Source organism: Rhinopithecus roxellana, chromosome 15, assembly GCF_007565055.1.
Source record: "Rhinopithecus roxellana isolate Shanxi Qingling chromosome 15, ASM756505v1, whole genome shotgun sequence".
Lineage (NCBI taxonomy): Eukaryota > Metazoa > Chordata > Mammalia > Primates > Cercopithecidae > Rhinopithecus > Rhinopithecus roxellana.
This window is the reverse complement of record NC_044563.1, coordinates 66827620-66850323: the sequence shown is the minus strand read 5'-3', so window position 1 is coordinate 66850323 and position 22704 is coordinate 66827620. Positions and strand designations below refer to the sequence as shown.

The following is a 22704-nucleotide window of genomic DNA, read 5'->3' as shown; positions in this document are numbered from 1 at the left end:
CCTGCAGCATCAGAACGGGCATGTTTAGTAGTGGCGATTGCATTGCTTGAGGCCTGTGGCCACTACCAAGCCTGAGTCCATTCTGTCCTTAGAAGCTCTGCTGTTTCCATTTGATGGCCATGTCTCTGATGGAGCCCAGGAGAGGAGAGGGTGGCAACGTTTCTGTGGCACTTTGCCAGCGGCAGGAAGGCTAGGCTTGCCCTGGAATTTCCATTTGTAGGCTGTGAATCAAGTCCAGGGAGCTACTTGCCATGGAAATCCTGGTGGTGGTTTGGCTAGAGGAGACAGGTATACTTGCAGGCAGCTATTTTGCTGGCCCTGCCAGCTGAACTGACGAAGCACCTGTGATGGATTTGTTTCTCACATTCCCACGATTTGGCAATTTCTTTTGATAAAAGTTTCCTCCTTGCCACGTCCATGGACTCAAATCTGGCAATTATGTTTGATGTTGAAAGACTTTTGCATTTTAGACTTGTTTAGACCATGTCTGCCTTGTTTATAGAGTGGGGCATCTTCTGGTTTGGCGCAGTGGCTCACGCGCCAAACTCCCAGGACTTTGGGAGGCTGAGGTGGGTTGATCACTTGAGGTCAGGAGTTTGAGACAAGCCTGGCCAACATGATGAAATGCTGTCTCTACTAAAAATACGAAAATTAGCCAGGCTGGTGACAGGCGCCTGTAATCCCAGCTACTTGGGAGGCTGAGGCAGGAGAATTGCTTGAACCTAGGAGGCAAAGGTTGCAGTGAACCGGGATCCAGCCACTCACGGCACTCCAGCCTGGGTGACAGAGCGAGACTCCACCTCAACAGCAGCAACAACAACAACAACAACAACAACAAACAACAACAGAGTAGGGCATCTTCCTATCATAAGTATACGTTCATCTCTACTCTCTATAAAGACAAGAAATTAAGAAGGGGTTAATAAGAAGAGGATAAAACAAAGTAGGGTATTTTTCCTGGTCTTCTTGAAGGTAATCCCATGATATGTGTACCGGATACTGAAACCAACCAAACCAGATATCAGTATCATGCAGAATGGTATAGAATAAAGAGCTCTACATTAGGAGATGAGCACTGTGGCCTTTTCAAGATGTTCATCCACATTAGCCTTGGTTGGCTCCTCTGTAAAATAAGACTAAATAATGACTAACTGAAGTAAAGGCAAGAGGTTCAACCTGATCAACATCTGGAGTGACTTTCCTTTTCTTTAAATCTGGGCAATACTGACAATCGAACCATCCATTCACTCACTCACTATTGCTTTATGTACTCATTGATTTGTACATTCGTTCACTCAACAAGTTTTCGTTGAGGGCATATTGCATTTTCTATGAAAAGAGCCAAACTCTGTAAAATATTTGACGAGATTTATTCTGAGCCAACTATGAGTGACCGGGCCCTGAGACACAGTTTCAAGAGGTCCTGAGAACATGTGCCCAAGGTGGTTGGGCACAGCTTGGTTTTATACATTTTAGGGAGACATGAGACATCAATCAATACATGTGAGGTATATATTGGTTTGGTCTGGAAAAGCAGGACAACTTGAAGTGGGGTGGGGCTTATAGGTCATAGGTGGATTCAAAGATTTTCTGATTGGCACAAAAAATACAAAAATTAGCTGGCCATGGTGTCACACACTTGTAGTCTCCACTGTTCAGGAGGCTGAGGTGGGAGGATTTCTTGAGCATGGGAGGTCAAGGTTGCAGTGAGCCAAGATGGCGCTGCTGCACTCCAGCTTGAGAAATAGAGTGAGACCCTGTCTCAAAAAAAAAAAAAAAAAAAGAAAGGAAGAAAACATTCAGTTCCAGTAATCTGGGAAAGCATTAGGAAAGAGGTGACCAAGAAAATAAAATACAGTCTGTCTATGGATGCTCACAGGTAGGGAACCAGAAAGCAACAGGAGGTGGGTGGTTTGGAGCTAAAGGTCTTTGTAGCAGTGAATTTTGTCAGCATAAGCTGCCAGCCAGTTGTCTTGGTAGGGGCTGTCAAACTCAGTTTAGCAAGTTCCCACACAACCCACCTTGTTGGCCTCTGCAGTCTGCTTTTCTACTTGGGTAGAAACCATCAGTTTCTGGGGAAGGACTGTTGGCAGATGAGCTCGATGAGTCAGGGAATGAAGCTAGACCTAGGTAGTCTCCCAAGGGCAGGATTTTGACAAGACTGAAGTTTGACAATGAAGCTGATGCAAATGCAGACAGGTGGTGCCCCCTGTGCCCTTTGTGTTGCCTTCCTGTGCTTCTCACTTGGTGTGACTTGTTCAAAATCCCTCCTACTACTTCACCAAGACCAGCTTTCCACCCTCTGAAATGGATTTCTCTCTGTGGTCTGTTAGGCCACTGTGCGGTTTCCCCTACGGGATTCCTTTTTGTGGTTGGAGGTCAAACCCTTTCTTGCCTGCTGCTTCCAGGAATGTGTGGTGTGTGTCTCAGTGTGCTACACAGGAGGGTTTTATTTCACCTCCCTTGAATGGAATGGCAGTTATCCAGCAGGTCTGGGTGCATGTATAAATAGAGGGATGCGTAAGCCTGCATTTAATATCTAGAACATAAACCAGCCACCACTGCGTGCTACACAGTCATGTTTTGATTAAAGGCTGCTGACAGCACCAGAGACCAAGCTGTGGGGCCCAGCAAACCACCTAATCCCACTGCTTGATCCCAGGCATAGATGGGGCAGATTTCATTGCCAGGAACAATTTCTTTCCAGCCACCAGCAGCTCTGAGTTTTCTGCTGCTTTTCCTGCTTCAGCTGCTCATGCTGATGACTCTGGGTCAGACAGGCCAGAGTGAACATGGAAGACTGAAGTGGACAGCTAATCCCCAAGTTGTAGTCTTTTTTTTTTTTTAAAGCCAGAATATTTAGATTCATTACCCTGTGAATACTTTTGACTACAGACCTGATGTCAGAAGAGCTGGTTGATTTTTTTTTTCTGTTTTCTTTTTTCTTTTTTTTTTGTTCTTGGCCATGAACCAAGAAGGGCCGTTAAAAGTTCAGCATTTCAGCCAGGCTCAATGGCTCATGCCTGTACTCCCAGCATTTTGGGAGGCCAAGGCAGGCAGATTGCTTGAGCCCAGGACTTTGAGACCAGCCTGTGCAACATGGTAAAACTCCACCTCTACAAAAAGTACAAAAATTAGCTGGGCGTGGTGGCATGTACCTGCAGTCCCAGCTACGCCAGAGGCTGAGGCCTTAGGATCACTTGAGCCTGGTTAGTTGAAGCTGCAGTGAACTATGATCGGACCACTGCACTCCAGCCAGGGCAACAGAGCAAGACTCGATTAAAAAGAGACAAACAAACAAACAAACAAAAAACAATCAGTTGTTCAGCATTTCTGTATCTTTGCCCAGCTTCCTACAATGTGCCATGTGAGAGCGTCACTTCCTAGTCTATACTAGATAAAGTATGAATTCCTGCTTCTGCTATTCAGATTGGTCACACTGTAGTCCCAAACTACCTTTCTTTTTCTTTTTTTTTGAGACAGGATCTTGCTCTGTTGCTCAGGCTGGAGTGCAGTGGTGCAATCATGGCTTATGGCAGCCTCCACCTCCCTAGGCTCAGGTGATCCTCCCACCTCAGCCTTCCAAGTAGCTGGGACTACAGGTGCACGCTATCACACCCAGCTACTTTTGTATTTTTTTGTAGAGATTGGGTTTCACCATGTTGCCCAGGGTGTTCTCAAACTCTTAGGCTCAAGGCATCCACCCGCCTTGACCCTCCAAAGTGTTGAGGTTACAGATGAGAGCCACCACGCCCAGCCTCCAGACTTTTTGATCTTATAACCACTATACCCCTACTTCAACTTCTATGTAAGTGGATTGGCCTACTGTCCGTTTTCCAATGCCCCTTGTACCTATTTGTCATTATTGTAATGGTCTCTTCCCCTAGACTGGCTCCCATTCTCTCTGCCTAGTGAAAGCCTGTCTGTCTGTTAGGGCTGAGTTTGATTCTAGGGCCTCCACAATGACGCTCATCCACAGGTGTCTTTCTATAGCATGCATTATTTCTACTACTCAGTCAACAAGGAATTGTATCATAATCCATACTTTATTGTTGTGTATACTGACTACAACTGAAAGATTTTAGATCGGAATTCTAGATTCTAGTCTCCCCTAGATTGGAAACCCCATGAAATCAGGGGTCATGCATGTGCTATGCGCTTGGTAACTCCTACAGTGTCAAGTGTTATGTTCTACACATGAGAGGGGTTGGAAAGTGCTTGCTGATTGAATTAATCATAATCCACTCTTGAAAAAGCAGAGTTGGCAGTATTTATTAGTGAAACAAGTGACCTTTCAAGGACATTCTCTGACTAAGCACTGGAAAAATGACTGTGAAGTAGTAATTAAACTTCTCAGGTCTAGAAGGGAATATTAATCTCCTGACATCCCCTGGAGCCATCCAGAATGTCAGTTTAACTGATCTTACAGGTTGGGTTACTTCCAAAACTTTAGGTTTCTTGGGATTCTATGCTACGGACTTAGAAGACCTGATTTTTACAATTATCATCCCTCAATAAGTAGTTGATAATTTATATTAAGGAAGGAACAACTGTGTCCAACTTTCTGCTAGATATTGTGGAGAATGCCTGGGATTTTTTTATTTTCTTTTAAACAGAGTCTTACTCTGTCACCCAGGCTGGAGTACAGTGGTGTGATCTCAGCTCACTGCAGCCTTGACCTCCCATGCTCAAGAGATCCTCCCACCTAAGCCTGCCATGTAGCTGGGACTACAGGCATTTGCCACCATGCCTGGCTATTTTTTTGTATTTTTTGCAGAGACTGAGTTTTGCTGTGTTGCCCAGGCTGGTCTTGAACTCCTGGGCTCAAGCAATCCACCCCACTTGGCCACCCAAAGTGTTGGGATTACAGGCATGAGCCACCATGCCTGGCATACCTGGGATATTTGTATAAGATGTAAATGCTTTTTATACAAAATTTTGGTTTTGAACAATGCCTTTGGAATTCTCTAAGTAACTGGAACATATAGTCAGTGGCTGCAAACCTTTTTTTTTAAAAAAAGACAACAATGAATTTGACTTTTATAGACATCTAAATATCATTTTAGCTATATCTGATTAATAAAATTGAGATTCAGATACAATACAATAATATCATTTTAGCAAAAGCAAGAAACAGGCCAGGTGCAGCGGCTCACACCTGTAATCCCAGCACTTTGGGAGGGTGAGGCGGGCAGATCACTTGAGGTCAGGAGTTCGAGACCAGCCTGACCAACATGGTGAAACCCCATCTCTACTAAAAATACAAAATTAGCCAGATGTGGTGGCACGTGCCTGTAATCCCAGCCACTCTGAAGGCTGAGACGGGAGAATCTCTGGAACCTGGGAGGCTGATTTTGCAGTGAGCTGAGATGGTGCCACTGCACTCCAGCCTAGGTGACAGAGTGACACTCTGTCTTAAAAAAAGCAAGAAACACATGTACACACACAAAACTCATGATTTTTGCATGTGGCTTATAAAAGGGTTTGACGGTAATTTCAAAAGATAGCTTTCAGAAATGTATTGAATTTTAGAAGCGTTACTCTAATAATAGTGGCTTTCACTGACTGAACATTTGTCGTGAGTCCTTAAGCACTCGATATTTAAAATCTCACGTAATCCTAAAAGTAACTCTGTGAAGAGGTTTTTTGACGAGCTACATTTTCGATGCCTGGAAGCTAATGGTTAGGATGGTTATCCAAGATGTGAACTCAGATTTCTCACACTCCAAGGTCCATGCACCACTGTGACGCCCATCTTGAAAGATAAACACCAACTGGTTGTGTTCAACTTACTATCGTTAAGGCCACTTAGGGCTGTTCATTGTACGACCCCAGGAGGTGTCACTCATCTCCTGCTCGTAGCATATTTGGATAGTTTTTATGACAAATTTCTAGCAGATGACAGTGAAGTGTCTTGAGGACGGGGAAGTCTTTAATTCACAGTTGCTCAAAAGTTGAAGGTTGGTCTCAGTGTGCCACGGTCACATGTAGAAGGCAGAGCCCTGAAACTGGAGGGATTCAAAACCTCGAGGAGCTTTTATTTTATTGATTTATTTTTCTGACATGGAGTTTCGCTCGTGTTGCCTAGGCTGGCGTGGAGTGGCATGATCTCGGCTCACTGCAAATTTTGCCTCCTGGGTTCAAGTGATTCTCTTGCCTCAGCCTCCCCAGTAGCTGGGACTACAGGTGTGTCACCACGCCTGGCTAATTTTTGTATTTTTAGTAGAGACGGGGTCTCACCATGTTGGTCAGGCTGGTCATGAACTTCTGACCTCAGGTGATCCGTCCACCCCAGCCTCCCAAAGTGCTGGGATTAGAGGCGTGAGCGACCTCACCCAGCCTTGAGAAGCTTTTAGATGAGCCACGTGAGCCAAGGAACTGACAAATGAGAGTTCTTTTTTTTTTCTTTTTTTTTTTCTCTTGAGATGGAGTCTCTCTCTGTTGCTTGGGCTAGAGTGCAGTTGTGCGATCTCCGCTCGCTGCAACCTCTGCCTTCCGCATTCACGCGATTCTCCTGCCTCAGCCTCCCAAGTAGCTGGGATTACAGACACCTGCCACCATGCCCGGCTAATTTTTTGTATTTTTAGTAGAGACGGGGTTTCACCACGTTGGTCAGACTGCTCTTGAACTCCTGACCTCAGGTGATCCGCCCACCTTGGCCTTCCAAAGGGCTGGGATTACAGGAGTGAGTCACCTCACTCGGTCTTTTCTGTTTTTTTTTGTTTTTAAGACAGGGTCTCCCACTGTTACCTAGGCTGGAGCACAGTGGCACCATCACAGCTCACTGCAACCTCAATCTCCTGGGGCTCAAGCAATCCTCCTACCTCAGCCTCCTGAGTAGCTGGAACCACAGGTGCTCACCATCACACCTGGCTAGGTTTTAAAAAAATGTTTTTATTTTGTAGAGATGGGATCTCCCTATGTTGCCCAGGCTGGAGACTTTGTATTACTTAGGATCTGACACAATATCTCACTTGCCTTCTTTCTGTCTTTAGAGTGAACTATATTTTCCCCTAATCTTAGATGTTAATTTAGTTTCACGGAACAAGCAATGTACAGTATTAATAATCGATTGTATGGGAGATGCTGTGGTAGGCCCCCGGCAGGAGGAATGAGGATGGGGAATGAGAAGGATCAGGGGTAGGCATGGAGTGACAAGGTGGTGGTGGGAGCTCAAGAGAGATGCAAACATGAGTAAGACGTGGGCTTGACCTCAATGTGTAAACCGTGGAGGAGACCCAACTATGAAGGCTGTCCATAAGTGTTGTAATGGTGGGGGAGGAAGGCATAAACAAAATCCTCTGGGTACACAGCAGAGAGAGAAATAAATTCTGTCTGGAAGAGGTGGAGAAGACTTCATACAGAATGTAACATCTGAGCTAACTCTTGAAGGATGGGTAGTAGGCCCCAGACAAACAGAGAAGAAAGGAACAGTAGCAGGAAAGCCATGAGGTGACGGTGGTCTACGGCCTAACCTGAGAGTGAGCTACACGTGTTGGGGTGGGTAGGAACTGTGGCAGGAAAAGCAAAGAACCTTGAATGACCTCTTAAAGACTGTAGATTTTCTATGGGCAATGGGAGTCACTGAAGGTTTTCGAGCAGAGGAGTGGCATCTTTCGATCTTTTGATTTTCCAGGAATGGCTCCTTTGGTGTGTGTGGTTATTTGGCAGCGTCGGCCATATTATGTGGTGCAAGACTGTGCTTTTATTTTTCCTTTCCAGGGGAGCCCTCTCAAGGAAAAGAACCTTATTGTGCTTTTATCCCCTTTTGTCCAGTCGTAGTTTGATCGTCTGTTTGCCATTTCCCCTCTCTTCCCTTTGATGTTCTTGGCAAGGAAGAGTTATGCCATTGATATCTTCCCATTGATATCTTCCCATTGACATCTTCCCATTGACATCTTCCTATTGACATCTGTGTCAGGTATTTGATTCCTAACACCACGTGATTATTCTTTTTGATGAATCAATGGGCGAGGGAATAAGTTGCTCTCACTGTCCATGGGTTGGAAACCCAGGAAAGTTTAGGAATAACAGAGTCGAAGAAAGCAGCACACAGACAGAGAGGTGGGACGTGCATCGGAGCAGAGGACAGCTCACCGTGGTCGGAGGAGGTCTCAGAATAGAAAGTGCTTCTCTTGGGATTCACACCACGCGCCTTGGCAGGCAGCCCACCCTTATCGTCATTAATTTCCTGAGTTCAGAATTGGGCACCACATCCTGGTGTTAAGCTGTTAACCTCCAGCATCAAGGTCACAGTCGCTGGGAAGAATTCCTTTCTCAAGCTGTGGCCTTGTCAGAGTTGTCCTCTGAACACGCCACAAAGGGTGAATGTTCCATCCAGTCCCACGATTCTGGAATTCTATGTATACTATGTACCTCCCACGCCTTTCCTCCAGGACACGCACACACAGAGCAAAGCCTTCCTGTAGTGGGCCAGGATGCTGCAATTGCAAAGTATGTATATGTATGTGTAGGTGTAGGTGTGTGTATATTTGTAAAAACAGAAGTGCATGCATACGTGTGTGTGTGCGTGTGCATATGCATTTGTACAAGGGCATGCGTGTGCATGTGCACACAAAAATATGTAAGCTTTCAATGCATAGAACATGACTTTCCTTTCAGACCTTTTTTTCTTCTATTGCCTGAAAGTATAAAACCTGAAATAATGTGGATGGTTTGAGGAAATCAAGGATGTTTCTAGAGCCTGGTTTTTCATAGGCTTTAGAAACAGAGCTGTGTCTGCTCTAGGTTTCGAGACTGGTTACAGCTGTCAGATCCAGGAGTTCTTTAGACTTCACCCAGTTTTCCTTGCTATGTGCTGTGAAATTATAGCCATGCCATCAGTAGAGGGCTCCCTCAACCTTAGAAGCTGGTGAGAACGCTTGAAGGCCACGCAATGTAAACGCGAGAAAAATGCGGATCTGACTGTGAATTTAAAATCCAATGCCCCAAAGTACATTTGTAGGGAAGAAACCCTAACCCATCCTGAAAACAGACCATTTCAGCAAGAAGGTATTTGTAGTGTTTACATTACATGACACTGTTTAAATTCCTGGATCAAGGTCAGCATAATGTTTATGCTTAGCGTTACACATAGCTAAGTTATTCTTCAAAGAACGCAAGAAGCAGGGCAACTCCCTGACCAATGGTTTAATTGTTTCTGGACGCATCACTCGTGTTCCTAAACTCAGGGGTTCCTAACTATCCAATCACAGAACCATCAGTCACCTTCAGTCCCAGGCCTGGGCCAAAGCTTTGCAGATGCCAGATCTCAGTTTGGCATTTACCCAGATTTGTGCCAGCTAAACGTCGAGTGTCTGGCTGATAAAGCACCATGTCCATGTGTTGAATGCCTCTGTCTGCTCAGGTGATTGCAGCTGGCCAGCTGCTCTGTGTTAACATTGAGAAGGCTGTGTGGTGGATATGCAGGCAGGGGAAGGAAGCTGGACACTGCTGAATCAGTATTTATCTATTGGTTGATATCTCTCTTTTTTATAATTTTTGAGACAGGGTCTTACTCTTTCACCCAGGATTGTGCAGTGGCACAATACTGGCTCACTGCAGCCTCCACCTCCTGGGCTCAAGCAATCCTCTTGCCTCAGCCTCTCGAGTAGCTGGGCCTACAGTGCATGCCACCACATCTAGCTAAGTTTTTTGAATTTTTGTGGAGATGTGGTTTTGCCATGTTGCCCAGGCTGGTCTCGAATTCCTGGGCTCAAGCCATCCTCCCACCTCAGCCTCCCAAAGTGCATGAGCCACTGCACCTGGCCTAAAGTTAGTATCTCATGAGGGTATTCTGATTTTCCACTCTGAAGACAAAGTGGTCTAGGATCCAAAAGCACGTGCAAGTCAGAATTGGAGTGTTCTTTCCCTCGAAATGTGCTAGATAACCACTGTCCCGGTTTTAGGATTGAACTCCTTTCCTTCTCAGCTCTAGGCAGCCAAGCACACTCCATTATTATAACGTCATCTGAGACATGTTACAATGAATGATGCCACCACTTGCTTGGCCTCGAGGATGTGTCCCTGTGGAAACTGCAGGAGCACACCCCAAATTCCTTGACTACATTTGGGAGGTATCTTGGGCTTTTAATTGGGGGTGGTAAGGAGATACCTGGGCGGTGGGTGAGGCTTCCTGATGTTTTCACATTCTGGGGAAAAGGAGACACCATACTGTGACCAGAATCTACCTCTGACCCATCTGCTATCAAAATGTATCAACCACAGCAACAAAGCCAAAGAACCACCTGCAGACTGGGGCGTGGAAGGGCTTGGGGACTGGAGGGAAAGCGGAGTTCGTGAGGCCAGGGTCCATCATCGTGAACTGGATAGGTTTCCAAGAAGCAGCACGAGTCCTCTTTGTGATAGAAAGGTAAATGCACACAAGTAGAAGTCTTGGGGAAGCCACTCCAGCCCACTGCAGTGGGAAACTTAGTGATTTCTGTTTGTCCTGGCTTCCTCCATTCAGATGTTTCTCATCAGTTACGTTCAGATTGATTCCATTTGCAAAACTCTCCTGGCAGTCTCAGCGGAGCAGGCTTGGTGGCAAAATCTCTGGCATTTTCTGATCCTGTCCAGGCTCTGCTCTTCTTATGTAGTTTCTTGACGCTTTGGCTCCCAAGCAGAAACTGGCTAAACAGAGGCTGCTGCTGAACAAAGCCAAATGTAAAACAGAACATTGGAACGCCAAGCGGAGTGGTTTTGCTAAATGTGGGGGCTGGGAATGGGCAGAGGACAGTGAAGGATCAGGAAAGGGAGGGACCTCCTTAGAATCGGGCTGAATTATGCCCTGGTGAAAGTCTGTCACGGCCCCGTCATGTCCGCATCCTCACTCATTGTGCAAGATCAAAGGTTGCATCCTTTCGCTCTCTAGTCTCACTAATGAACACAATATTTGGGTTGCACCCATTTCCTGGTCGTGAAAGTGTATGATCCTCAAGGCCCTGACACCTCTCTTCCTTCTCATTATCCATCAGCTCGTCCTCGCAGTCTCTTGTCAGTTTCCTTCTTGGCATCCCCCTCCCCAGCTGCACTGTTCCACACCTGCCCCATCTTTCCCTTGTCCACTTGATGCTAACATTTCCTGTACTGTTCTGGAGGGTCCTCATCCTCCCTCTCCTTACACTGCCACAGCAGGGCGAGGAGGTCCAGTTGGAGAAACTGCCAGTTCCTCCCTTCCACTGTAAGGAGTGGGAGAAGGATGCTGCTGTCACGGCCCCTTGGTTCTCTTTTGCAGGAGCTGACAGCACGCGTTCTGTTACTCTGGTCCTTCATCTTGCTGTCTGGATTTAACTTCCCCACGAGCAGGTCACACAGTCTGAGCTTCCAGTAGATACCTGAGTATCAGGAAGCAGGGAGCCCACTGGCTTTAAGTCCAAGATGTTTATCGAGTTCAATAAAGTGGATTCACGCACACATGCACAGGCACATGCATGCACACAATAACAGTCTTATGGTCACACAGTTCAAAATTCAAAAGGTGCACAGAGGCAGAGAGTGAATGGTCTCCCCTTTGTTTTTCCCTAGCTTCTTAGTTCTCCTCAGCAGAGGCACCTGTGTTTAAGCATCTCTCCTTCTGGGCGTGTTTTATACACATTCAGACAAATATGTACTTACACTCACATATTTCATCCACAATCGGTAGCGTACCATAGCTATGGTTCAACACCTTGCTGTTTTTCACTTTTTAAAATGGCTGCATAGTATTTTTTTTCTTTTTTTGAGATGGAGTTTTGCTCTTGTTGCCCATGTTGAAGTGCAATGGTGCATTCTTGGCTCACTGCAACCTCTGCCTCCGGGTTCAGGAAAATCAAGAGATTCTCCTGCCTCAGCCTTCCCAGTAGCTGAGATTACAGGCACACGCCACCATGCCCAGCTAATTTTTTTTGTAGTTTTAGTAGAGTTGGGGTTTCACCATGTTGGCCTGGCTGGTCTTGAACTCCTGACCTCAGATGATCCACCCACCTTGGCCTCCCAAAGTGCTGGGATTAGAGGCGTGAGCCACTGCGCCCAGCCATGGCTGCATAGTGTTTTGTTGAGTGAATTTCCGTAATTTATCTAACTAGTCCCGTACAGATGGGCATCAGGTTGTTTCCAGTCTTTTGCTATTATAAAAAATAAACCTGATATTTTGATCCTCACATCTTGTGTTTATTTCCCAAAGGCTCAGGACTCAGAGGAGAGAGGAGTGTGGTCTACACTTCACATCTCTGCCAAGCCTGGCACTGGATTTGAAGTTCCACACCACTGAGCCAAACACATCCAGGTCTGCTTTTTTGTTCCCCTTAATTCCCTCCAACTTGCCAGCATACACAGAATTTATGCTACCAATTTTGGTGTTCACTAAATTAGGTAATTTTATGCTTTTCTTTCTCTTTCTCTGCCTAGACCCTCTTCCAACCCGGGGATCTGGTGGTAAGCAAAATGCTATTCCAGCAAGTGATGCCCCTAATCTCCTAAGGATATAAGGTATTGAATTTCCTACATTCATGTAGTGTGTTGTAATTTGCAAACCACCATCACATAGCATTCTTTCACTTGATTTTTGCACACATTTTTGAGGTTGGTAGGACATCTTCTAGATGAAGAAACTGAGGCTCAGAGGAACTGACTTGCCCAAGGTCACCGAATTGGTGAATGGCAAAGACAAAACTCAAAATCAGTCCATCTAACTCTCTGCCTGCTGCTTTTCTAATATGTGCTGACCCTTTAGCACACATATGACATCAAAGTCAGCTCTCAATTTGCAATGTGGTGGGAGGCTGAAGTTCTAGCAAATTCCCCTCCAGATTTTATTTTCATCACCAGACAGAATGAGGCTATTGGGAATTATGGACCCATATATCCACAGCGAGCCACTGGGATAGTGCACAACCTAATCAGGGCAATGCCAGTTGTCCAGGGAGCAGGAGAAAGTGTGCGGGAGAGGAGGGCCAGGACTGGAAGCCTCTGACCCAAAAGCACATGCTTGATGTGGAGGCCAAGGCATAGGTTTACAAGCCGGGCAACAGGGAGAGAGGAAAGGAATGCACATTTACAGAGTCCACTATGGGCCGTGCTGACCCATTAATCACTCCCAGAACTTGGGAAGGACACTCACAGAGGTAGGCCAAGGCTGTGCCGGTTCACAACAGGTCTTGTGCTGCTCTGCTCAGCAGATGGGGGACATTCTCGAGGGTGGGCAAGGGGCTTCGTAAGTGGTGATGCCCAGTGCTGAGGGATAGGTTCCGGGCTCATCTCAGAGCAGCCTCTTCTCTCCAGAGACTCAGGTCTAGCTCCGTGTGTGTGTGGCTCTGCCCTTTGTCAGAACGAGGTTTCTTTTCTGCAGCTTCTCAGCTCTGGGAGCACATGTTTCTGGCAGTTTTCTGCATCTGTTCACTCTGATGCTTGGATGTACTACTCAGGCTGCAGAGAGCGTGCTTCGAGGGAGCTGTGGACGAGGTTCAGTGGTGCCAGTGCTGCAGACAGCAGAGCAGACCCCTGGGAGGCAGAGGCTATTGAACAGGCATGAACTCTGGGCACGCTCCTGAAAGAGAAAGCCATCCTTTCCAGGGGCACTGCTGAGTAACCCCAGGGTAGCCCGGGGCTGGGTTATCACAGGCCCAGATGCTGAGCTGAGGACTTTAGAACTTCTTCTACAGGCAGTGGGAATTATTGAAAACCCTTGAGGAAAGAAGTGACAAGTTTAGACATACATTTTAGAAACACTTCTTTGTCAGTGATTCACTCATTTTTTTCTTGGAACACTGAGATCATTAGCTATGGACTGATTTGTGTCTCCTCAAAATTCATATGTTGAAGCCCTGACTCCCAATGTGACAGTATTTGCAGCTGGGGCCTTTGGGAGATAATTAGGTTTAATGAGATCCTGAGGGTGGGGCCCTTGGGATGGGATTAGTGCCCTTATAAGAAGAAACTATAGAGAGCTCCCTATCTCTTGTCCACACACATGCATGGAGGAAAGGCCGTGTGAGCACACGGTGAGAAGGTGGCCATCGGCAGTCCAGGAAGAGAGCGCTCACCAGAACTCAGCCATACAGACTCCCTGAGCTCAAACTTCCAGCCCCCAGAACTGTGAAAATACATTTCTGTTGTTTAGGCCATGCAGTCGGTGGCATTTTGTTACAGCAGCCCAAGCTAACTGAGACAATGCATTACCACATGGCCAACACTAGGTTGGCTCCAAATATCCAGCAGTGAACAAAGAGTCCTTGCCCTTATGGAGCTAGCAGTCTGGTGGGGTGCAGGGGGAAGCATTAAATGAACAGTAGTAATCCCAACACTCTGGGAGGACGAGGCGGGCGCATCATCTGAGGTCAGGAGTTTGAGACCAGCTTGGCCAACATGGCGAAACCCTGTCCCTACTAAAAATACAAAAATTAGCCAGGGGTGCTGGCACATGCCTGTAATCCCAGCTACACGGGAGGCTGAGGCAGGAGAATCACTTGAACCCGGGAGACACAGGTTGTAGTGAGCCAAGGCTGCATCATTGCACTCTAGCCTGGGTAACAAGAACAAAACTCTATCTCAAAACAAACAAACAAACAAACAAACAAACAAACAAACAAACAGAACAGTCGACGTGAGATACATAGAATTGTTAATTATGAGAGTTAAAGGGACCTCATTTAGATTGGAGGAGATAGGAGAGGACTTTCTTAGCCTGAGACCGTCAACCTGAGACCCTAAGGATGAGTTGGGAAAACTGGGGGAAGCAGGGGAGAGAGCATCATAGGCTTGGGACTGGCATGTGGGAATCTGCTAAGTGAGAAGGGGCTTGGTGAGCAAGTGACAAAAGAAAAAGTGTCACCAGAGGGATAGAGTGACGTAAAATGACTGGGAGCTAGTAGGTGGCAGTCCACAGAGGAACTTGTAGGACTTGTTTAGAGGTTTGGAGTTTTTAAAAAAATTCTTAGTGCATTTGGAAACCATTAAAGGGTTTCAAAGGGTTTTCAATGGAGAAGTGAAATGATCCAATTTTCTTTTCTTTTTTTTTTTTTGAGACAGAGTCTCACTCTGTCAGCCAGGCTGGAGTGCAGTGGCATGATCCCAGCTCACCGCAACCTCCGCCTCCCTGGCTCTAGCAATTCTCCTGCCTCAGCCTCCCAAGTAGCTGTGATTACAGGCGTGCGCCACCATGCCTGGCTAATTTTTGTATTTTTAGTAGAGATGGGGTTTTACCATGTTGGCCAGTCTGGTCTCGAACTCCCGACCTCAGGTAATCTGCCTGCCTCGGCTTCCCAAAGTGCTGGGATTACAGGCGTGAGCCACCACGCCTGGCCCCAATTTTCATGTTTAAAAGATCACTGAGTAATATGAGGATGGGATTAGAGGGAATGTGAAGTGAAATGGGAGAGGGCTGTTGAAGCCATGCTAGGTAAGGGGATGGAGGGTCCCCACGGAAACAGCAGCAATGGAGATGGAGGGAGGAGTTTGCATTTGAGGGCCAGTGGATAGGAGGGGTGGAGAAGAGGGGGAAACAGAAGACAGGTCCTGGCCAGGCACAGTGGCTCATGGCTGAAATCCTAGCACTTTGGAAGGCTGAGGCAGGAGCATCACTTGAGCCTAGGAGTTGCAGTGAGCTATGATTGCACCACCACACTTCAGCCTAGGTGACAGAGCAAAGACTCTGTCTCTAAAAACAACAACAACAACAACAACAACAAAAAGATAGGTTATAGGTGTAACAGCTGGGAGGAAGAGAGTGAGTTTGACTTTGAGCAAATTGAGTCAGGTGGGAAGTTGGAAACATAGCCTGTGCAGAAAGGAGTTATCACAGCAGGCCTGACACTGTTGTTCATAGAAACACCTGTCTGCAAGGTTGGCCCTTGGCTGGCGTCTGGGAACTTGGCTCTCAGAGCATCCCTAGTTAACAGTTAACTGATCAGGTGGTTCCCCATGGCTAGACTGTCTGTGCAGACAACATAATTTATGCCAAACACCTACTTTTTATCTGAGAGTCTAGAATTTTGCTAGGCAGAGAGTACCAATGTGACCAGCCCCCAGTTAAGACCTTTGGGCACTAAGTCTCTACTGGGCTTCCCCGCACAGAAATGTCACACGTGTGTTGCTGCATTTTTGTGGAGGGACAGTGGGCTCTGTGGGACCCTGGTGGGACGGAAAGAGCATAAGGAAAGTCTCACATGGGTTCCTCTAGACCCTGCCTGTGCCTTGACCCCTTATGATCCAGCCATGTGTCCCCACCACAGCAAAAGGATAAAGCCTCACCATGGGCCCAGCTATGTGCTGAGTCCCAGGAGCCCTTCCAGAGAACCTCCAAACATGAGGTGGGCATGGGGGCCCCTGACACACAGCCTCCGGATTTAAATTTGGGAGTAATCAGCAGATAGGAAAAAATGGAAACCATGGGGGTGGATGGGATCAGCCAGGAAGAGTGAACAGAACCCAGAGGAACTCAACAACTTAGGTAGGGATAACCAGAGGGAGAGGGCATGCAGAGGAGGCCGGGATGCAGGCACAGGATTGAGGCAGGTCTGTTGGACTTTGAGGGTTTCTTTGAGGGCATGACCTTTAATCTGTGACCTGAAGAATAAGTAGGAGTGTGTTAAAGTGGGGAGAGAAGAAAGAGGAAAAGGAACATTTTCAGAAGAGGAAAGAGTATATGTGATGTTTGGAGAGAGAAGCTGTGTGCTTTGGAAGAGCAGCAGGAACTCAGGGAGCGAGGGGAGAGCGGAGAGACATGGCTGTGAAATGCGGGAGTGAGAAGACGCAGCACCTGCGAACACTGATGGGGAGCTGTCAGCAGAGAGGGAGGGGCTGAGTCTTTGGGAAGGGAGGGATTGTGGAGGGGCTGAGTGCCTTGAGAGGGTGGAGGGCTGCAGTATTGAGAAGGGATTAGTTTTGACAGTGGGAAAATACCTCATTATGTAACAGAAACAGAAGGAGAAAGGATAGATTTTAAAAAGGATGGATATACAGATGGTTCTCAATTTATGATGGTTCAGTTTACAATCAATTGTTTGACTGTTTGATGGGTTTATCCCAATGTAACCTGATTGTAAGTGGAGGAGTGTCTGGGCTCAGGACGATTCAACTTACACATTTTTGACTTTACAATGGATTTATTGGGATATTAAACGCATTTTATTCTTATGATATTTTCGACGTACGATGGGTTTATCGGGGATGTAATTCTGCACAAATTAAGGCGCATCTGTAGCTACAAGCAAGACTTCAGGATTGGTGATGAGAAATGAACAGGGTTTTTTAAATGATGATTTCATTTTCTTGTGGGTTTTTTTTTTTTCCTCACCCTGTCCTGCTTCCTGAGATCTGGCACATTTGTAGGCTAGGCTTTTGGTAATGTAACTCCAGATGGAGAAGAGGGAGACATTTTTTCACATCCTTACACACCAGAGACAGGCTAGCAGGCCACAGTTAGCACTGTGCAAAGCCTACTCTCTTAGGTATACTGTCCTTGGTCCTGTCCCTGTGAGGGCTTTCCCCTCTTCCCCTCACCCACCTTTGGGATCTGAAGAGCCATCTCCATCTAACAGTGGAGCTAGAAAGAACTGAGGGAATGACAGACCATGTCAGGGCCATGCGCAGGACTCCGAGCAGTAGTGGAAACTGAGGGGCCGACAAGGAGGATGAGGTAGAGAAGCCGGGCCATGAGGGAGCCTGGGCACGTATTTATTTATTTATTTACTTTTGAGAAGGGGTCTGGCTCTGTCGCCCAGGCTGAAGTGCAGTGGTAGGATCACGGCTCACTGCAGCCTCGGCCTCCCCAGGCTCAGGTGATCCACCTACCTCAGCCTCCTGGGTAGCTGGAACAGCCCTGGCTAAGTTTTTTATATTTTTTGTAGAAACGAGGTCTCACCATGTTGTCCAGGCTGGTCTCGAACTCTTGGCCTTAAGTTATTTGCCTGCCTCAGCCTCCCCAAATGCTGGGATTCCAGGCATGAGTCACTGCGCCTGGCATTTTTTTTTTTTTTTAGACCTAGGTGTTTAAACCTGATGATGCACTGTACCCTTCAGAGAGCTGGAGGATTAATTTAATCAGGGGGAGGGGTTATCTTCTGAGTCTTCACTCTCCTATGGATTTGGCAGAGATTGGAACATGCCTGTTGAATCCAAAATGAGGGAGAGTTATATTCCTCTAGATTCGTGTCTATACGTGGCCTGTTAACAGTGAGCTGGTGTCCCCTCTCCCTTCCATGATAAGGGATACGGTACTGGGCTCCACTTAGCAGTGGAGGTGAATTTGTTTACTCACAGTGAAGTGTAGCAGGGTGACGACCTGGAGGAGCGTGGGAAGCACAGAATAGTTCTGTGGGCGACCAGTGGTAAAGCTGAGAAGGGAGTCTGCTTGGGTTGCTGGACAGTTTCCATCAAGCGCTGTAACTTTATGGTGGCACCAGTGTGCTCAGGGCTGGGATTCCCCTGGGGTGTGGATCTGCTTGCTAGCAGGATGACATGAGAGGTGTGGAGAGGGGAATGGGTGCCATGTGAAGCTCTGCCTGCTGAGCAGCACAGAGAATCGGTGGGGCAAGGGCACTGAGAACGCTGGCAAGATTGAGGTGGAGGCGCTGAGCGTGGAGTCCAAGCAGCTCAGGGAAAAAGCTGGAGACAGAGGAGCAGGAAAGACGATGGGGAAGGACATGTGTGGGGGGGGGGTCAGGGCATGGGGAAGGATGCTCTTATGGGAAAGATCTGGGAAGATGGGAGGTTGTGGTTGGGGAGGAGGAGATTTGATGCAGGTCTTCAGAGGTGGAGCAGTTCTCAGTAATGAGCAGCTTCAGGATGTGGCCTCAGGGCAACCTCATTGAGCCTTGTCACCAATGGGACCCTCTCTTCCATCCCATGTCCACACAGCCTCTCTCCTTGCAGCCTCTGAGGCACCTCCCCTCCTAGCTACGCTTTTCCTATTTTCTGGTCCAGCAAGAGGAACTCACAGCATCTTTTCTTACTTCCGGAGAAATTCATTCCACATGTGTCTGATTCATTCTCGTTTACAGAAACTTGAAATCTCCAGTGTCCAAAAACGCTTTCAACTATTTTTTTTTTCTTCCCTTTCTTAGAAACAGGAAGTTGTGTTTGGCTACGGACAAACTATTTCAGTGCCCCTGGGACTTACAAGATGTTTGGAATGAGGAACGGTGAGGTCTGGGGAAGGCTTCTTTCCTCTCTCCTTTCCTGGGGCGATTCACATCTGCCAGGGCTGGGCTGGGCAGCTCCAGGGGCTAGAAGGACAGCCGGAACCTTCCTGTCTCTTTCCACTGAGCCCTAGGCCTGAGGGAAAGTATGTTCTAAAGAGACAGGTGGCTTTCTTGCTCCCTGCTTGTCATTATGGTTCAGAATGCACTTGTGCACTGGTGTCATGTCTCTTCCCAATACTTGAGCAGTGGCTGTGACGAGTCCCTTGATCTATTTCGGGGGATGTGGGCTGGCCGGCACTCAGTTTCAAGCAAGGCCTGCTCTTTCCAAAGTGGAAGGTCAGAGAAGCTCCTCACCTGAAGAAGAACGAGCCAGGGAGGTGTGGTACCAGCTGTTTAGGAGCACACCTATTGGCTACGTCTGGCCAGGTCATTCTGCAGTGTTAACCTGGAGAGCACACAGGGGCTAAGGAGGGGCTGGTGAGGGGCAGGGAAAGTGTGGGAGTCACAGCCCACCCACTCCGTTCGCGGGACACTCCAGCTTTTACTGTTGCTCTTTGTGTTATCCTGTACTGTTGAGAATGTTGTCATACATACAGTCAGTACAACCACAGTATTGTTGCATTAGTGATCAACGACATTGAGCCAATGAAGACATCGGCTTAGATGGGTGACTTCTTTTGCACATTCCACATGCAGCTCTCCCAAGACGGTGAGCTCAGCGGAGGCCCCCAGAAAAACATGCTATGCGGGAGGAGAGTTTTCCCCATAAGACAGACTGTCCTTCAGCCCCGGCCACCAAAGAGGAGCAACCTGGGCCTGCTGTTCTCCGGGACTGAATGCGGCTGCATCCTTCCCTTCCTCTGCTTCCTGCTCCGGTACTTACTGATGGTGCATACGTGGGGCCTGGGGAAGCTGGGTACCTAACCGACAGTGCAGCTACGGATGGGAAATTCTGGGCAGGGACGAGCCTGTCTTCCCCTGGGGAATTCCCTCCCATATCGCACAGGGCAGAGTGGGAGTGGAGGAGGGCAGAGGACATGTCTCAGGGCCAGGACATTTCTAGGCTTACAGAAGACGTCATCACTGTCCTCATGATGTTCACCCTGTCTCCTGTTTTTGGGGGCCATGTATTCCGAAATGTATCTTCAACTCATCATAGGGGCAAAAGGAAGTGATGAGTCTGTGGCAGCAGAAATCTGGGAATCCAAGGGTCATGCTACATCTAGTCCTCTTTGGTAAATTCTGCCTTCCTGTTCACACTTTTCGAGAAACCATTTTGAATTCCCAAACAGCAAAGGAAATGCTGCAGGTTCCTGGAGGGACCTGGTGATCTGGGGCAGAGCACACGGAGTCAAGATTGCTGCGGGGTTCACGGGCCTCCCCTCCCGGGACCAGGGGCACCTGGGCAGGGGAGTCTGCACCATGCGGGAAAGCCCAGTACATACAGCTGCTCACCACTGCAGACTCCACAGTGCAGGGCTGACAAGGCCTCCCTCTTTATCTGCCCTGGACCACAAGTGGAAAAGATCAAGACAAAGCAAAAGCCAACATCCCTTAAGAACTTTCCAATTGTTCTTGTCATTTGTAGTTTTGTGTTTTGGGGGGTGTGGGGAGGGAGGGGTGGTTTGAAACAACTCCGAAGTGCACTCCAGAGGAAAGCAGGAAGGGTGACATGTTTGGACACCTGAAAAGAGGAAGAGTCCTCATGAAGACGGTCACTTGGTTAAAAAGTTCAAGCACAAAGGATATAGAACCAGGTGGATATAATCAGAGAACAAGATGCAGATCTAGTGAGAGGGGTCCTGCCACCCCTGGAATATGTTCCTGGGAGAGGGGCTGGTCTGCTACAGTGGGCTGGGAATGGTAATACTGTATACTTTCGTAAATTCACAAAACCCTCTGGTCAGCAACAGAGGAATAAAGGGCAGAGAATAAACCCCAGACAAAGATTCACTTATCTTAAAAATGAAAGGTTGGAAATTAACTTTATGATACTGTACCACCTTTGAAGTATTTCTGGCAGGTGCCTGAAGGATTCAGATTAATCACCAAATTACCTGCCGAGTCAGGGCCTCCCATTAGAAGGGAGTACCAGTTTCCATTAGGAGCACTAGCCGGAAAATACAATCTTTCAGCAGAGGACATACAGTCTTCTTTCCTTCTCTGGGTTAACAGAGTGGTCGTGGTTGGCTGGGGCAGATAATGGTGTGGTCTTCCTCTGCGGATCTGTTTTCTGAGTCCCTGGGCTGCAGCTGTTGAATTTCCAGACACAAACAAGTATGCATTCTGAGAGCCTCGCCGAGCCCACACAGCCGGGAGAGCCAAGCTGGATTCCATTCTGCTTTGCACATCAGCAGCTCTGCTGCCAGCTGAACTCCAGGGCAAAAGCTGTGCCTGGTAATGATGCAGGCAGCAGGGATGGCACAGCTGGCCTGGCCTAGGCCATTAAGGGGGACACACTTGGCCTTATTTGGGGGAGAGCGAGAAATGGAAGGCCATGAAGAGATGTGGAAACATACATCAGCCTCCACAAAACTGGTGCACAGCAGGGAAACAATCTGGTTTTGCTAGTCATCAACAACATGCCTGTGTGTGTGCCTGTTTATGCTTAGGTAAGCCCAGCCTCCCACTCGCTGAAAAGAGTAGGCAGACAGGAAGGCGTGACCAACTCTGTGTCAGCCATCATCGTGTAGAGAGCAGCTAAGGGGAACAGTGGGGCTGGAATCCCATGGCCTCGCCTAGTGCCGCTACAGCATCCTCTCTGCCCATGGTGCCAGATATCTGAATGGGAGGACAAAGGGGGCACAGGTGGTGAAAAAAACCAAGATGCACATTTGGGTATTTTCCTTCTTTTGCTAGAATGTCATTTCTTGATGTCCGTTTCTTGTCACTCATTTGTGATCAAGGACTGAGTAAGTTCCCTCTGCACCAGACCAGGTGGAAGACCGAGCCAGAGTCCTCTGAGCCACGGGAGAGATGATGAGCCATGGAGCGGAGTAGGGGCTTTTGGCAGCTCTCAGGTGATTTCAGATGCTTGGCAGGAATGATACTGTGGATAAAAGGGTTCACTGGGACAGTTGCAAGTTGCTCCGGCCAAAGGAATTGTGAGATGCGGATGAGATTTGGTGTGGGTGGGGGTGGAGACAGGTGCTGAGGTCATTGGGACGATGGTACTTAGATGCAGGTTTAGAATTCCTGCGAGCCTAAGAGAATCTGGTGCCCCAGGTAAACTAAAAGGGGGCAGGCAGCGTGTAAGAGGATGATGGGGTGGCTCAGAGAGGAAGGGGATATTCTTTCTCAAGAATGATGAGCCCAAAGGCATCGCATAACAATTGTGATCTCCCAGCTGGAAGTTTCCTCTAGCACAGGCGTCCACAGTGTGGTTCCCAAACCAGCAGCCTCCATGTCAGTCACTGGGAACTTGTTAGAAACGCAGATTCTCAGGCCATCCCAACCATGAGATCAGAAACTCTAGGGATGGGGCCCCACAGTCTGTCTTGTCTTTCCTTCTCTCTCTCTCTCTCCCTCCCTCTCTCCCTCCCTCCCTCCCTCCCTCCCTCCCTCCCTCCTCCCTTCCTTCCTTCCT

General features: G+C 47.8%; 1 protein-coding gene across 1 annotated transcript in view; it reads left to right on the top strand.

The window, feature by feature from the left end:
- Window positions 1-22704, top strand: part of LOC104656835 — an 83355-nt gene that overhangs the window by 59995 nt on the left and 656 nt on the right. Inside the window, exons 4-5 of the mRNA XM_030918634.1 lie at window positions 19041-19118; window positions 22051-22138. Coding sequence (XP_030774494.1) covers window positions 19041-19118; window positions 22051-22138 — 166 coding nt within the window. The remainder of the gene's footprint in view (window positions 1-19040; window positions 19119-22050; window positions 22139-22704) is intronic.